Source organism: Melanerpes formicivorus, unplaced genomic scaffold (assembly GCF_026170545.1).
Source record: "Melanerpes formicivorus ecotype bairdi unplaced genomic scaffold, bMelFor1.0.p_v2 SCAF_13, whole genome shotgun sequence".
Classification (NCBI taxonomy): Eukaryota; Metazoa; Chordata; class Aves; order Piciformes; family Picidae; genus Melanerpes; species Melanerpes formicivorus.
Window position 1 is genome coordinate 12,706,899 of NW_027142365.1, and position 17,642 is coordinate 12,724,540.

The 17,642-nt window shown below is 42.9% G+C and overlaps 1 protein-coding gene across 2 annotated transcripts in view; it reads left to right on the plus strand.

Moving 5' to 3' along the window:
- Positions 1-17,642, plus strand: part of ZEB1 (zinc finger E-box binding homeobox 1) — a 107,073-nt gene that overhangs the window by 69,156 nt on the left and 20,275 nt on the right. For both annotated transcript variants that reach the window (XM_068146210.1, XM_068146211.1), the window contains exon 2: positions 13,225-13,425. In XM_068146210.1, the coding sequence (XP_068002311.1) occupies positions 13,225-13,425 (201 nt within the window). The remainder of the gene's footprint in view (positions 1-13,224; positions 13,426-17,642) is intronic.

The following is a 17,642-nucleotide window of genomic DNA, read 5'->3' on the forward strand; positions in this document are numbered from 1 at the left end:
GAAACATTACTTCATTTAAGAATCAGATAGCAGCCTGTGAGCTAAATAAACTTCACCTCAGGCTCAAAATGCTTTTGAGGTCAATCTAAAAGATAATTGAGGCTTAAATTGTAACAGAGTTGGACACCTCAGAAAGGTTGTGTGTAGAGGGGTGTGGTATTGTGCTCCCCTACACATGGAACCCAACTCTTGAAATACACTGTCTGCAGCACAGAGCCATAAGGACTATTTGGGCAGACGCAGCACAAGGTACCAGCAGGAATTTCTTTCATCATTTTGCAGACCTGGCGGTAAATATCTCTCTGCAAAGATGAGTATCACATTAGAAAAACAAAACTTATAATAGGAAGGAGCTTTCCAGTACTTATCATAATAATAGCTCCATGGGGAGTCAGTGATGGGAATGACTTGTGGTTTGTTTTTCCTTCTAATTCTTTATTTTTCTGGTGGTGTTAAATTAACTTTTAAAAATCGCTGTTAACATCTGCAGTTGTTGTTATTGTTGTGTTTCTGAGAAGAGCTTTACAGAATTATAAATATGTCTAGCTGCTTTCCTCCACCCTTCAGCTAATTTGTACCAATTTGTTGTTGGTATTACTTTGTCATAACCTTTTGGTCAGGTATTCCTGAATCTGAGGAAGAACTAAGCAAGAGGGGCAAAAGGAACTTGTCTGCTACGCATGTAGTTCTTTTCTTCTTTTCTCTTGTATTCATTTCTAATTATTGAAAATCTTCAGAAAAGTAGAAAACCAGGCTCTCATGTGACTCAGGTTTCTCCATAAGTTGTTTATTTATGTTCTGCTTCTGGGAAAGCACAGAGAGGCTGCTTCATATTCATGTCAAAGCTTGGCGTAGTGGATTCACTGATACAACGCACGCATTGTATTAATGCAATTTGTATCACTGTGTATTTGTAAATAATACTGGTGTAGCTGGATTTTTATAAGCAAGTCTTAATAGTTCCATTTCTTGCAGATCTGTTTGCGAACTATCACATAATTGGGCTGCTTTATTGATCTCCCAGAGATTGCACATCTGACACTGCACCAGTTAATAAGCGGTTTTGTTGGCTTTCTTCAAACTGAGTATTTGAGAATGCAGAGTTCTGTTATGCTGTAGAATTTAAATTGCTTATGTACTGGAATATTTACTACCCTCTTTGTTGTTTCATTTCAGAATGACCTTATTTAAAAATGTATGAGGCTATTTATAATCGACTCTGTGGCAGTGATTAAAGAGGTGTGAATAATAGCTTATTGGAAGTTGACAGCTCCTTGTTTGCTAAACCGCTGTTAGAACGTTTATGCTGCTCAGTTGTACCTCATTTTTTTTCTGAGGGGAAGCTGCACTTTGACAAGTGCATAGAACAGGTATATGTGGCTGACATTTTTATTTCTTTAACTCTGTAAGGTTAATTGATTGCTTACCCTGTGTCTAATGACGTGTCTTTAGCGTGTTATTAAAATAAGAGTGAACAAATCCATTTTTACTTGGAAAAATCAGATGTTCTTCTTCCTGAGTAGAAGTAGTAGCTCCAAACGAATGTGAGCAGACATCTGTCTTCCTGATGAGAGTAAGACTGGTCTCTGATGGTTTTGATCTTAGATTAAGATTCTAAATACCTCTAGCTCCAGGAAGGCAAGCAGGCACTTTTCCCCATTCCTATTAAAAAGTAATAATCAAGGGACAGAAAGCTGTGAATTATTTAGTTGCGAATCACATAGAAGTAATTCAGGTTTTTTTGGTGTACATAGATACCTCACCTGGAGCACTGCGTCCTCCTCTGGAGCCCTCAGCACAGGAGGGACACACACCTGATGGAGCAGGTCCAGAGGAGGGCCACGAAAATTATCAGGGGCTGGAGCACCTCTGCTGCAAGGACAGGTTGAGGGAGATGGGGTTGTTCAGCCTGGAGAAGAGAAAGCTCCAAGGAGACCTAAGAGCAGCCTTCCAGTACCTGAAGAGGGATTACAAGAAGGCAGCAGAGGGATTGTTTGCAGAGGCCTGGAGTGACAGGACGAGGGGCTGTTATTTGAAATTAGAGAAGAGCAGGTTTAGGTTGGATGTTAGGAACAAGTTCTTTAACATGAGAAACACTGGAACAGGTTGCCCAGCAGAGCAGTTGAGGCCCCATCCCCAGAGATCAAGGTGAGGCTTGACAACAAGGCTCTGAGCAACCTGATCTAGTGGAGTATGTCCCTGTTGACTGCAGGGGGCTTGGACTAGATGACTTTTGGAGGTCCTTTCCAACCCAAACCATTCTATGATTCTATGCCAGTGAGCTACCATGATCTGATTGATAATCAGCTAATACTCAGTGTTTATCCATACAGCTGATAAACACAAATAACTCTCTGGCTTCTGCTCTGTCATTACTAGAATCTCATCTGACCTAGTGCTCCATTCCTAAACTGAGGGGAAGAGTCACCATCCCTGGAAGTGTGCAATAAGCATGTGGATGAGGCACTTGGAGACATGGTTTAATGGCCATGGTGGTATTAGGTTGATGGTTTGACTTAAAGATCTTAGAGTTCTTTTCCAACCAAAACAACTTTGTTCAGAGTTTAACACAGATAACTGGCACAAAAAGCATTCAACATCCCAGGCAACCAGCACCAGAACAAGAGGACACAGTCTCAAGCTACACCAGGGGAAGTTTAGGCTCAAGGTGAGGGGAAAGTTCTTCGTAGAGAGAGTTATTTGCCTTTGGAATGTGCTGCCCAGGGAGGTGGTGGAGTCCCCATCCCTGGAGGTGTTCATAAAAAGGATTGGATGTGACACTTGGAGCTATGGTTTAGTTAGTCATGAAGTGTTGGGTGACTTGATGATCTCTGAGGTCTTTTCCAACCTTATTGGTTCTATGGTCTCCACCATGAGCTGCTGCTCTGTGCAAAGCAAAGAGGGCTTGAGAAGTTACATCATCCTCAGCCACTACTGCTGCACGGGCAGCTATGAGCAGCAGGGGACAAGAAGCAGACCACTGAAGAGAATCTTATCTTGAACTGTAAAAACTAAATCTGGCTCTGACTAGGACTTAAAGAGCTGTAAGGCTCTATAAACAGGTCACCACATCTGAAGTCTAATACATACAGGCCTGTTCTGCCCACAGTATAAGCATGGAGCCTTAGCACAAAAATGTCCATTCTTACATAAAACAGTTTTGTTACTAATATGAGCTTTACTTTCACAGATGATTAGAAAAGGCCCTGTTTTCAGCATATGTATTACAGATAACACTGAAGACTAACTATTTATTCAATAAAACTATTTTTATATCATTACTATATATCTTCTGAAATCAGGATGAAATATTGACTTAAACCCCTGAAACATACATCTTGTGAACTATAATTGCTCCTCTTCCTGTTGCTCACTTTCCTGCTTACAGCATCCTGATTCTTAAAGAATAAATTACTATCTGTACTTGAGGCTTTCATTGCCCTAATAGTGAATGAATGCAAAATGAATTGCAGAAAATGAGCTTTGCTTTCTGGATTTTTACGGTGCTAAATGTAGAGAAGATGTATGATGTGGCACAGTTCTGATTAAAAAAAGAACTGTCTTCAAATGGAATTAGTGATCAGAGAGCTAAAACACAGAAGTATATTATTGTGCTGACTGTATACAGTGTGATACAGATATTTAGTCAAACTCAAGATGGTTTGTACAGGGAAAAGGATATTTAGTTCTCTGATTTAAAACTAATGAATGCAGGAAATGTGAGATGAATAGTCAGGCTGTGGTGATGAAAGACTTTGTTTCCTTAGCATATACTGTAATGGGAGAGCCCCTACAAAAGGCAGGTGACCTGGGTGGCAACAGAAGCAAACCTCAAAAAGCTGGAAGCAGGGTTCATCATTCCCTCATCCAAATCTGCCCTCAGAATCATTAGATGGCATGAGACAACATTCCCAACAAGAAGAATGACCCAATCGCGTTTGTCGCATTCTGATAGGAATTTACACAGAGCTCTTGGAGCAAGTCCAGAGGCGGCCACAAAGGTGATTGAAGGGCTGGAGCACCTCTGCTATGAAGATAGGCTGGGGGAGCTGGAGTTGTTCAGCCTGGAGAAGAGAAAATTCCAGAGGGGCCTTAGAACTGCCTTCCAGTACCTGGAGGGATCCTACAGGAAAGCTCCAAGAGGGACTTTTCATAAGGGTGTCTAGAGACAGGACAAGAGGGAATGGTTTGAAGCTGAGGGAGAGCAGGGTTAGAATGGATCTTGGGAAGATGTTCTGGCCTTCAAGTATCTGAAAGGGGCCTACAAGAAAGCTGGGGAGGGACTTTTTAGGGTGTCAGGTAATTATAGGACTAGGGGGAATGGAACAAAAATAGAAATGGGTAAATTCAGATGTGATGTTAGGAAGAAGTTCTTCACCATGAGTGATGAGACACTGGAACAGGTTGCCCAGGGAGGTGGTAGAAGCCTCATCCCTGGAGGTTTCTAAGGCCAGGCTAGATCTGGCTCTGAGCAACCTGATCTAGCATGGGGTGTCCCTACCCATGGCACCAGGGTTGGAACTAGATGATCCTTGAGGTCCCTTCCAACCCTAACAATTCTATGATTCTTCAGTAAGTGTGTGCTGAGACTCTGGTAATAGGCTGCCCAGTGAGGATGTGGATACCTTCTCCCTGTGGGTGTGCAAGATCCTTGGGCAACCAAGTCTAGTTGAGAGGTATTGCTGCTCTGGCAGAGAGGTTGGAGTAGATGATCTCTTAGTAGATCTGGAGTAGATGAGGTCCCTTCCAACCTAAGCCATTCTATGAGAACCCACAGTGTGAAGCAGCTGCTTGAACCCAGTAAGAGTGCCCTACAACAAGATCTCCTTGTGTGTAGTGTGAGGAAACTGCATTACACTCTTAACTAAATAATTCAAGGAAAAATCCACAACTCCACACCAGAGATTAGTTTCTGAAATAGTCGACTTTAAATTTTAATTTAAAAGCTTGCTTGTCATTTTCAGAAAAGTCATTCTTGTTTTAAGAGCAGTGTTTGTGCTGGGTTTGTGGAGGATAAATCTAATTTTTTATATAGAAAAGATTGGCTCGCTGTTTATTTAGGCATATCCACCCGTGAGCGTGGGCCACACAGGAAAAGGGGAACTGAATTCGGTCCTTCCTCTGCCTGAAGGGACCAAACTTCCCTCTCCCACATGTGTTTATATAAATACATGACCAGTTGTAAAAATGCAAGTCTAAATATTTATATGTGCTGAGCCCATTTCTGATAATTTTGTTTAACCAATAAAAATCTCTTTCAAAAGGTTTCTCCACCCCTCAGCTGAATACTGATGTCCAGTCACACGGTTTGATTGAATGCTCTGACATAGTATCATAGTTTCATAGTATCATTCAGGGTTGGAAGGGACCACAGGGATCATCTAGTTCCAACCCCCCTGCCATGGGCAGGGACACCCCGCAATAGATCAGGCTGGCCAGAGCCTCATCCAGCCTGCTCTTAAACACCTCCAGGGACGGGGCCCCAACCACCTCCCTGGACAACCCATTCCAGGGTTTCACCACTCTCATGGTGAAGAACCTCCTCCTCACATCTAGCCTGAATCTCCCCACCTGCAGCTTCATTCCATTCCCCCTAGTCCTATCACTACCTGAGATCCTGAGAAGTCCTTCCCCAGCCTTCCTGTAGGCCCCCTTCAGATACTGGAAGGCCACAATTAGGTCCCCTCGGAGCCTTCTCTTCTGCAGACTGAACAGCCCCAACTCCTTCAGTCTGTCCTCATAGGAGAGGTGCTCCAGCCCTCTGCTCATCCTTGTGGCCCTTCTCTGGACATGATAAAACCCTTATAGTTCCAGAATCTCAGTTACACACTAAGGTATGCTAAAAAAAAAAAATCTCAGCACTGCTGGATTATTTGATCTTCTGGTCAACTCAAAGAAAGTCTGAGTTTGGAATAAATGCTTTTTACAAGGGGACCACATCCTGAAACCTGCTTTCTAAATGCTGTACCAAAAGTAAGACTAAAGGCTTGGCTTGCACAGCGCACGTTAAAATCAGCGGTGTAAATACCAATTTTCTGCTTGTCAGTTTCAAATCATGGTTTTAGAATCAGTCAGTATTTGACATTAAAACCAATCTAATCCTTAATGTTGATTTTTAATATTTATTTTTTTTTTCTTCTTCTTTTTATATGGCAAGTTCTGGAGCAAAGCCTGATGATCTAAGTCACAACCGGTTCCCCACCATTAGGGCAATGGCCATAGCTCTGGCACTGGACTCTGAGATGACATAAGTGATACTTGGAACAAACCTGGCAAATATTCCAGCCTCAGCAATTAACTTTGCTGTTGCTTGTCTTGGTTCATAGCTTGATTTAGGGCTAACTTAGTCCCTATGCAGCTCCAGGTTTCCCTGTGGGGCACAGTGATGTTTCTGTCATGAAGGTGAACAAAGGCAGAGAGCAGCTGGGGAATCTGCTGCTTTGGCTGCTCCTGGCAGGCAGCTGCTTTAGCCAACCACCTGCTTTGCCATGACTAAGGTGAGCTCTGGGCAGAAGAAGAGATGCATTCCCTTTGACTCTGCCAAACTATTCAAAGACATGCCCAAATCACTGCATTTTACATCTGTATCATTTCTTTGAGCGCAACAGCAAGTCAGGAGGGGGATCCAAAACCAAGTCCCTCTGCCTGTGAAGGATTTGTAAGAGTTGCTGTTCCTGAGGGCAAGGATAGCATCTGGTACCCACAGGCAGGGTACTGAAAGAGCAACAAAAATATATGGTAAAACTGCTGCCCCTGGGGACCTAATACTCACAGTCTGTGTTTCAGAGTGGCTGCAAAAAACAGCTCTTGGAGTAAATTTTCATTAGTGACTGCAATGCACTACCACAGTGTATAAAGAAAAGGCGTGCTCCCAAGGCAAAGCACAGTGGGTGCAATCAGGAGATTCACTTCAAAAACACAGTTCAGATCTGAATTAAAACACTGAAGGCCATGCACTCATAGCCAAGTACCTGTGGAAGTGGGGGGCATATTTCTTGCCTGCAGTCTGAAGGAGAAAAATTTCCCTTGACCATTCCACTATTAAATGTGACTGGCACCAAAATCTCAGCCTCTAGATGGTTGGGGCTTCTTAGGCCATCTACCCTGTTCCATCCTCCTACAAGCAACCAGGTCATACATTCTCTTTCACAATTTACTTTTTGAAGGGAGCAGTCAAATTCTCAATGGACTCTTGAGTGCAGGACATACAAGTGGTTGAAAGGAAAGCTGTACGTGGTCTTTCCAGACAGCCAAGAGCTCTGCTGACAGATGCCAGCCAGAACTGGTAACTACCATCTGTTAGAGATGAAAGTGGATTGAATTCCATACTCCTCAAAAATAGTCTGGATTTATACTGCTAACAGCTATCCTGACAGAGGAGAGATAGGAAAGCTTCAGAAGTACCCATGGGAGACAGAAAAATGATGATGCAGAAGATATGGATGCTGGCCAGTGCCCAAATCACTCAGTACTGCAGTGCAGGGTTAAAAATCAGTGGCTGGCAAGGGAGCTCTAGGATGAGGTGTCATATGTGGTACATAGAGTCAAGTAAAAGAGAGACCACCAGCACCTCCTCCATTTCAGTTGCTGCTTGAATAAAAACCTTTTCTTCCACTTGTTTGCAAGACCTGAAGATCATAGGCATGATTGTTCCCATCTGCAGTGTGGATTGGCATCAACTCTGAATATTACATCATCTAGTAAGGTGACCTGACCACAGCAACCATATGTGTTTAGGTAACAACCTCCTTTCAGGGTTGTATAGAGAGTGAGAAGGTTTCCTCCGAGTCTCTTTTCTCCAGGCTAAACAATCCAAGTTCCCTCAGCTGCTCCTCATAAGACTTGTTCACTTGACTCCTCAGCAGCTCTGTTGCCCTTTGGACACACTTCCAACACCTTGACACCTTTCTCACAGTGAGGGGCTCAATTTTGATAGCCCCAAACCAGATTTGGAACTGTATGCCTATATATGCATACCAACATCATCATAAAAAAATAACATGGTTTTGAAATAATTCTGCTATTAGGGCAAGTGCAGAAAAGTAACTTAGAAAATGCAGTTTGCAGCATGCTGCTTTGAGACTTTTCAGTGCTCTGCAGCTCTTCCTTGCTAAAAATGGAAGCTTTATAGATCTGCAAAAGGAAGGCTTTCAGTCTTTCTGTGAGACAGAGGGGGTTGCAATGGTCATTTCTCTATTGGATTTGCAAATAATGACCCTTTTTAAATGAAAGAGCAAGCTATTGTCTGAATAGTCTCTCCTTCCAGTCTCTGCATTGATGTAAATTCTACATGCAAATAAGAAAATCTCAGTGGCAGGAAAGGCCTAAATTTGACTCTAGACTTGAACTGGAACGGGGGAGGATGGTTAGCTTTGGAGCTGGATGCCAGGTGCCATAGTTCCAGGGTTTCTTTAACGTCTTCAAAGAGCTGTGAAAGGCGTGTCTGAAGGAAGAGAGCAGCCCTCTGCTACCCACCCATTAGTCTCCCAGGGCAGGAGCAGATCTGCATTGCTAAACCCAAGCTTTGCAGCCGAGCAGGCAGCGCTATAGTACCATATAATGGGATTTTAATTACAATTTTAATTAGATAAAAATACATTAAATTACAGGGTTTGATTGTTTTTCAACCTTTGTTTCTGTTGAGGAATATTAATATATTCTTTGAAATGAAACACTTGACTTTGAAAGTTGAGAACCAAAACAAGTTGGGAAATGTCATCATGAAGGCTGTTCAGGCTGTTTTAATTTGTCCCTCGCGTGTACGTGTGACGATAAGATCTTTAATTATGTGATCACATAATTTTTTTTCACAGGAGGAATGGTGCCCAGAGAAATGAATCAAGGGTGTCTATTAAAAGGAAGCTCTTGCCTCCAGAACCCTTGCCTTAATTGCTGGAAAACTTAGTAGTTTAAGTAGAGGGTTGCTGGAATCAAAAGCACGCTCTCCAAGGCATTTGAAGCTCCGCTGAAAGGCTGGGTTTCTATATTACAACAATTTCTCTCTTTCAAGGTTTGTATGTGATTCTGGCAGGCCACTGGTTTTGCAGGTGATCTCTCTGTATCAAGTTGCTGTGGCATGCAGGCCAAGGTGCCTGGGCTCTGAGCTCAGCTGCATTTGGAATGAGTGCAAGTTTCCTCTGAGTATATAAAACGCTGTATAAATGCAAAGTCCTCCAAAAAGTAAGGCCTGAATTGCATTACTCTGATGTGGCAGAACCAGGGTTGTTGAAAGAATCCTCTGGATTTAAGTAGCCAGTTCCTTCTCTGTGAAATGGAGATACCATCACCCTGCTACAGTTCAGTTAGTTGTATGTCTTGAAGCATTCCTGCTGAATGGCATGTCAGGAAATTATGTTTCATATGTAATCATATAATTATATGGTCATAATGTATATAAAGATACATAATACCTCATGGAATATATAAGGTATAATGAGGAATCCCATTTTGGCTAATGTCCTATAAGTGAGGCTGCTGGGGATGGAAAAAAAAAAGACCAATCACTCTGCAGTCTGAAAACATGAGGCAGGGTCCTACAAGTGCTCAGTTTACTGTAAAACTGAGTGTTCCCCACCATGTTTGCAGTGAGGGAAGGATCCTGTAGAGGTAAACCAGCATGCAATCATTTAATTGGAGCTACCTGGAGATATGGAGATGTTTCCACCATTTGAAATGCTGGACTCAACATAGCTGGCAGTAGGTGGTTTCAGCCCAGAAGGCAGCTGTGCCCTGGGCTGCATCAAAAGAAGTGTGATCAGCAGGACGAGGGAGGTGATTCTGCCCCTCTGCTCTGCTCCAGTGAGGCCCCATCTGCAGCACTGCATTCAGTTCTGGAGCCTTCAGCATAAGAAGGACTTGGAATTGCTTGAGCAGGTCCAGAGGAGGCCAGGAACACAATCAGAGGGCTGGAGAACCTCCCCTGCCGTGACAGGCTGCAAGAGATGGGGGTTGTTCAGCCTGGAGAAGAGAGGGCTCTGGGGAAACCATAGAGCAGCCATCCAGTACCTGAAGGGGACCTATAAGAATGCTGGGGAAAGAATTTTTGCAAGGGCTGTAGTGATAAAATGAGCGGGAACAGCTTTAATCTTGAGGGGAGATTTAGACTAGATACTAGAAAGAAATTCTTTCCAGTGAGGGTGGTGAGAGACTGAACAGGTTGCTGAGGGAGGTCATGCTTACCCACTCTCTGGAGGTGTTCAAAGTCAGGTTGCATGAGGCCTTGAGCATCCTGGGCTAGTGGAAGGTTTCCCTGCCCATGGCAGGGCAGTGGTTGGAACTAGATGACCTTCGCCATCCTTTCCAACCTAAACCATTCTATGAATGTATGGCTTTCTGCTGTGTTTGGTGTGTAGGTTTCCTGGCCATCCCACCCTTTAGATGCAGGTTTGGCGGTTTATTTCCTCCAAAGCTCTTTGTAAGAGGGGAAAAGGAACGCTGAAGCCAGAGTTCTTGCTGTTTTCTCAGTTGCCTTGTTGGCAGCTGATCTGTGGTGGAATATATCTTGTCTTCCACATGACATTACACCATCCTTACAGTACCTCTTTTACTTTGCAAAATCAGTTACAGAATATGAAGTGAATATCAATTTATGAATTGAAATGGACCAGATAGGAATATTTGGGCAATTTGCCTGAATTTGTTGTCTTAGAAGAGGTTGATACCATGAATAATGGGGGTGTTAGATTGTTTCAAATAACACTGTGTGTATAAAATATGGAAACACAGAATGGTTGCCTTAAATTCAGAAGGCTCTTTTGTCATACTTATGCATGTTCTAAGTGAGACATTTTTCTCCTGAATTGGAAGGAAATGAGCTAGTAGCTGTCAGTTGATAATGTTACTCACTTTCCCCTGCTTAGATGCATTTTCAAATTACTATAATATCTGCTTTTTAAGAAAAGCTGACTTCAGAAGAGCAGGAGTCTAGTTTGCTATTTATCTACCTTACTAGGCAGGATTCCACATGAAATAATCAGCCCTCTTGTGTGCTAACAGTGACAGGATGCAGGTATCATGAAGCAGGGTGGTTGTGCCTCCCAGGTGTAATTCTGGTAACAGCTGGAGGAGTGCTGCAGCCAAGACAAGTCTTATTAATGTGTTCATCAATAAATGTATTCTTTCTTAAACTGCATTTCAAAACATTTCAGCAAGAAGTTTAAACTTGGCTTTAAATGAAGAAGTAACACACATATAGATGTGAATGTTTCATACTTAATTCCAGTGAGTAACAAAACATTTCAACAGACTGTGAAAGCATAATCATTCCAGATTGAGTTGAAATGGTTGTAAATGACCTTCTGTGCTAACAAATAAAGACCTATTTTAGCAATAATCTGCTCCCATATGACAGAAACACGCATTTTCTTGTAATCCTTTGTCCACAAGAACTCTCACAATGTGTTCTCCATGCTGAAAAAGTAGAGTTATTACCTTCTGATGGTACCTGGGGAAAATGTTACGTGAGCTTTTCTTTCTAAGTCACCTCTGAGATTTTTCCTTTCACATTCATCCTGCTGAGTCCATACTGTGATCTTTGGATGTGACTACAAGAACATTTTTGCTTGGATCTGGACTACTTTAGCCCTTCTGAATCAAATCTACTTATTGTTTCCATTTATTACCCCTTGATCCACATATAAAGAGCATGAGGATACCGTCGGTTACAGGAGAAGGCAGTGGGAAGATGGACTCGGTGAGCACAGCTAGTGTGTTGTGCTAACTGCAGACAAGGGCTTGCTCCACAGGAGTGGGCAAGAGCAATTGCTCTTTACTACCTAAGATGGGCTCTCCCAGCAAGTCTCCTTAGTAACAAGTGTTAGGACAAGAGGAAATGGCCTCAAGTAGCACCAGGGGAGGTTTGGATTGGATATTAGAAGAAAACTTCTTGACTGGAACAGGTTCCTCAAGGAAGAGGTTTAATTCAGCACCAGAACAAGAGGACACAGTCTCAAGCTGTGCCAGGGGAAGTTTGGAATCGAGGTGAGGAGAAAGTTCTTCACAGAGTTGTTAGGCATTGGAGTGGGAGGTGGTGGAGTAACCGCCTCTGGAGGTGTTCAAGAAGGGATTGGACGTTGCACTTGGTGCCATGGTTTAGTAGTCATGAGGTCTGTGGTGACAGGTTGGGCTTGATCTTTGAGGTCTTTTCCAACCTTATTGGTTCTATGATTCTATAATTCTATGAATTCCCACCCCTGAAGGTGTTTGCAGAGATGTGGTGCTGGGGGACATGGTTTAGCACCAGACTTGGTAGAGTTGATAGAGTTAGAGAATGGTCTGGATGAGTTTAAAGCTCTTTTCCAAACAAAACAACCCTATGATACTCTGAGTCTAGGACTGAGCTGCTCTCTCTGGAGTGTCAATTGGTCTTCAGTGCTGGCTATTTCCTGCAGTTTTATTCCTTCTCTGGCGCAGTGATTGCTATTTACATACAGCCCATCCATGTTATACATGTCTGTCTGGAACAAAATGCTGATTATCAGTATTAAATGTTTCACAAACTATTGAGCAGGTCATAATAATCTTAAAGGAAGTATACAGTGATGCTGGTATCCAAGTGGGTGTGATCCAGTTGGACACTTCAGTGTGTCCCAGAAGACAACTCTGCTGCATTTTTATGTGTGTGTGCAGAAGTGAGAGGTGTCCTGTTTGCTGGCAATGGTGGCAGCCCAACAACTGTCAGATCACAGAGTCACAGAATGGTAGAAGTTAGGAGTGACCATCTTATCCAGCCACCTCTGCAGAAGCAGGTTCACTGAGATCACATTGCTCAGGATTATGTCCAGGCAGATTTTTAACGTCTGCAGAGAAGGAGACTCCACAGCATTTCTGGGCAGTCTGATCCTCTGCTCTGTCACACTCAGAGAAGTTTTTCCTTATGTTCAGACAGAATTTTCTGTGTTATTTAGTGCCCATTGCCCCTTGTCCTTTTATTGGGCACCACTGAAAAGAGTTTGGCCCCATCCTCTTGACACCCACCTTTTAGATATTGATAAGCATTGCTAAGATCCCCCTCTCGGTCTGCTCTTGTGTGTTGTCTTCTTGTGTGTTGCCATTATGTCCGAGGTGCTTGGAAGCCACTGCCATCCCTGTATAGACCGAAGAAATAATAATGTGACTCCATATAACCCAAATACAGTGTATGGCCACAGTACTGAAAGCTTTGGGCCTCCACATTGTAAGTCAAGAGTATATTGACCACTGGTTTTGTTTTCTGTCCCTCTGCAGTCACCAACTATAACAACGTGGTAGAAGCCAACTCAGATTCTGATGACGAAGATAAATTGCATATAGTGGAAGAAGAAAGTGTAACTGATGCAGCAGACTGTGATGCTAGTGTGCCAGAAGATGACTTGCCAACAGACCATACAGTATTACCAGAAAGCAGTGAAAGAGAAGGGAGTACAAACAGTTGCTGGGAAGATGAAGGTATGTTCACTTTGACTGATTCTGCTATGTGGAGAAAGATTTCTGAAATACAGATTCAGTAGACATTTTTTTTGTCGCTTTGTTGCTGGAATAATGTGTAATGTTCACCATCAAAGAAGCTGTTTCCCTTAGATTGATTGTAATATACTTTATGTTCTTTATTTAACTGTGAGATGTATTCATTCCTGTGGCTTTGCTGAACAGGAGCTTCAAATCTGTAGATGCAGCATTCTCAAGGGTGATCAGAAACCAGTTACTTGCTTTGAGTTAGTCCAAGTCTTTTTGCCTAGCAGGTTTCTGCCATAACTCCCAGTAAGTAACCTTGAGTACTGTGTCCAGTTCTGGGCCCCTCAGTTTAGGAAAGATGTTGACTTGCTGGAGCATGTCCAGAGAAGGGCAACAAAGTTGGTGAGGGGTTTTATAGCACAAGCCCTATGAGGAGAGGCTGAGGGAGCTGGGGTTGCTTAGCCAGGAGAAGAGGAGGCTCAGAGGAGACCTTATTGCTCTCCACAACTACCTGAAGGGAGGTTGTAGACAGGCAGAGGTTGGTCTCTTCTCCCAGGCAACCAGCACCAGAACAAAAGGACACAGTCTCAAGCTGTGCCAGGGGAGGTTTAGGCTGGTGGTTAGGAGGAAGTTCTATACAGAGAGAGTGATTGCCCATTGGAATGGGCTGCCCGAGGAGGTGGTGGAGTCACCATCACTGGAGGTGTTCAGGAGGAGACTTGATGGGGTGCTTGGTTGCATGGTTTAGTTGATTAGATGTTGTTGGATGATAGGTTGGACACGATCTTGAAGGTCTCTTTCAACCTGGTGTATTCCATTCCATTCCATTCCATTCCATTCCATTCCATTCCATTCCATTCCATTCCATTCCATTCCATTCCATTCCATTCCATTCCATTCCATTCCATTCCATTCCATTCCATTCCATTCCATGGTTCCCAGTAAGGCATAGCTCAGCTTGAGGAACAAGCAGTAAGCCAAAAAAACATGAAACAAAATAATACACAGATACAAATGTCTTCCTGTGAGCTGCTCCTGCGTTTTTCCATGTAAAATATAGCTAGGGAAAATAAAACCCAACAATTTTTAGGTTATTAGTTTTAGAATTGGCTATCTTACTCGTAATGGACCTGTATTTTGAAAACACTGGAAGGAGGTAAATCTTGTATGTGTTATGCAGCAGCTTTAGAATCTGACAATTTGAAGCAATCAGGAAATGGGCCTGGAAACAGCTAGGGAGTCTCATAATGTCACACAGCATGCTTACATTGGAGCCAAATTGGGATAAATGTATAAATTAGCAGAATTTATTGCAGACTTTTGCCTTAATCTCCTGAAAGACACAAAACATTTTATGGCATATCCGTCTGTCTCTCAGCTCCAGCCACAGTTCTTCAGCATCCACCTTGTGAAAACTGGTGGTTTAAGACAAATTGCATGACCTCGCATCTAAATAAATGGAGAGCAGTCATATGGTCCCTAACTGCAATCCAGCTGAGAGAGAGCAGCTGAGAGTTCAAAGAATAGCATCAACTCAGCCTGGTTTTACATAGCTGCTGTTGCCAAGGTATGCTGTGCAGGGAAATTAGGATTTGGGAGCTAAATTATTAGGTCTTTTTGTTAGTTCTGTAATATATTTGCTCTGCAGCAGGCTGTATCTATCAGGAACTGCAGTTACATACAAATGGGCTGTGTATAGAGCATTTCTTGAACCCTTCAAGCGTAGGTGTAGGAAATCTGACATAAGGAGTGAAGAAGACCACTGGCTCACAGAAGCATTGGGTCAAGACTCTTTGGATTGAATGTTTCCTGGAGATGTTACCTACATGGATCAGCTTCTTGCCTCAGACAGCTTTCTGGGTTTGTTTCAGCACTCAGGACATGTGATGGCATCTCTTTTTTGTGCCTTGTTTCAAATGTGCCATTTTTAATCTTTTAAAATTCATTTGATTATTTGCAGCACTTGAACCAAATTCCCCTGTGCTTGTAGAAGCTCAATGTAAGCAGAGTTTTCTCTGCTTTGGCCGCTGCTGACAAAGAGAGACTGTCATCAGCATTTAGACCCACAAAAGATTCATAGGATCACAGAATGGCTAAGGTGGGAAGGGACCTCAGAGATCACCTACTCAAACCTCCCTGCCATGAGCAGGGATGCCTCAACTAGACTTAGTTGCCCAAGGCCTCATCCAGTCTGGCCTTGAACAACTCCAGGGAAGGGGGGACACCCACAACTCTTCTGGGCAACCTATTCCAGAGTCTCACCAGAGTCATACTGAAGAACTTCTTCCTAAGATAGAGTCTAAACCTACTCTCCTTCAGCTTAAAACCATTCTCCCTTGTCCTGTCACTGGATGCCCTTATGAAAAGTCTCTCTCCAGCTTTCCTGTAGCATTCCTTCAGGTATTGGAAGGTCCTCCTGGAGCCTTCTCTTCTCTAGGTTGAGCAACCCCAACTTCCTCAGCCTATCCTCATAGCAGAGGTGCTTCAGCCCTTGCATCATCCTTGTGCCCCTCCTCTGGACTCACCCCAACATTTCCATGTCCCCCGTGATGGGGACACCAGAACTGGACACAGTATTCAGGAATAACTGTCCTGTGGAAGTTTTATGGAGCTTTGATTTGCTATGGTGATGCTGTATTTACTTCGGTATCTTTCATGTCATGGGGTCTGTGTTGATAGGTTGGACTCGACGATCCTCGAGGTCCTTTCCAACCTAAGTTATACTGTGATACTGTTCATGGAATGAAAGATGTGAGCTGAAAATCATCATCCAAACCATTCTGTGAATCTATGAATCATTCTTAGTTGCACATTAGAAACGTGGACAAAGAGGTGTTGAATGCATGATCTTTCTCATACAGGGAGTGATGCTGGGGTAGGTGTGTGTGCAACACTAACACCATTTCCAGGATTGGCCATTATTTTCAGGGGGAAAAAAAAGCCCCTTTGTAACAGTTTTAGTAAGTCTGAAAGTCCCTTGGTTTAGCTGAACCTGAGAGAGACTGAGTTTTTTACATACTCTGGTCACAAATGGCCAAGAATAGCAACAACACACGTAACATTTCTTCATCAGATTGGTTTCCTTCCGTTTCCAGTCGTTCTAACTGAAGTTCTAGCAGACCTTTGCAACAGGTGTTTTAAATATAAGGTGTATATCTCCAGGAGTTCAACTGAAACACTCAAATGGGTTTGACACAGCAAACCACGTGTATCCTGCACGGGTTGTTGGCAGCGTGCCTGCATGCATGTGTGCAATGATTCTGCAGCATGGGGGCTGGGGGGGATTTGCTTTAGTGGACAGTAAAACCTACTCTGCAGTTCAAAAATAAAAGCTGCACTTACTCACTTACTACATAAATATACATAAAAAGCATTGTTATGTATTGTAAGTATCTAGAAATCTCAGACTCAGAACTAAGAAATGCCTTTGAAAAAAATGCATTCAAGAGAAATAAAATTGTCTAGACCTTGAAATAACCTTTAAAAATCCATGGAGTTATGTTTTCCCTTTCTCTTCCTGCAACTCACAAACTTCCTGCAACTCACAAAATTCCTTCAGCTCAAAAAATCTTTTTACCTCACAAAATTCCTTCAGTTCAAGATGTGAGGTCAAGCCTGTGTGCTGTAAGGTAGGTTTTGTTCTCCCGGTGTGATGGGCTACTGAGCAAGATTGCTTTGCTCTTTTGTATTCCATTTCATTTGGGAGGAAGGCTAAAAAAGTGTGGCATCTTTTAGATGCAGGTTTTACTCACAGAAGCAAAGAAGCAGGCAATGTTGTAAGCTGGAAATGGTGCTTGCTGCATGTGTATCAGAAAATCAGCTCTCAAGGATTTCAATTAGAAACTCTTTTGATGGGCTTTGGAATTGATTCCTTTCTCTGCAGTGACAATTTCAGTGAAGTTTGTCTTTCTGTGTCCAACCAAAACTGCTGTTTTGCTGGTGTTTTATACTGGATCAGTTCCCTTACCCATGCAGAGGTTTTTATGGTCAGCCTGTGACACAGTGATTGTGTCATACGTGCTAATTGTTAGTACACATCGTTGCCTGTCATCTGAAAATCATTAACATTGACCCCCTAGGAAGTCACACCATATGGCTAAGAAGCTGCTCATAAGCAATGAGGAGATACAGAAGTCCAAGAACATGTTTTACATTATCTGGTATGTCCATATGTAATGCCAAGATGGATATTCATGCCCTAGATGCTATTC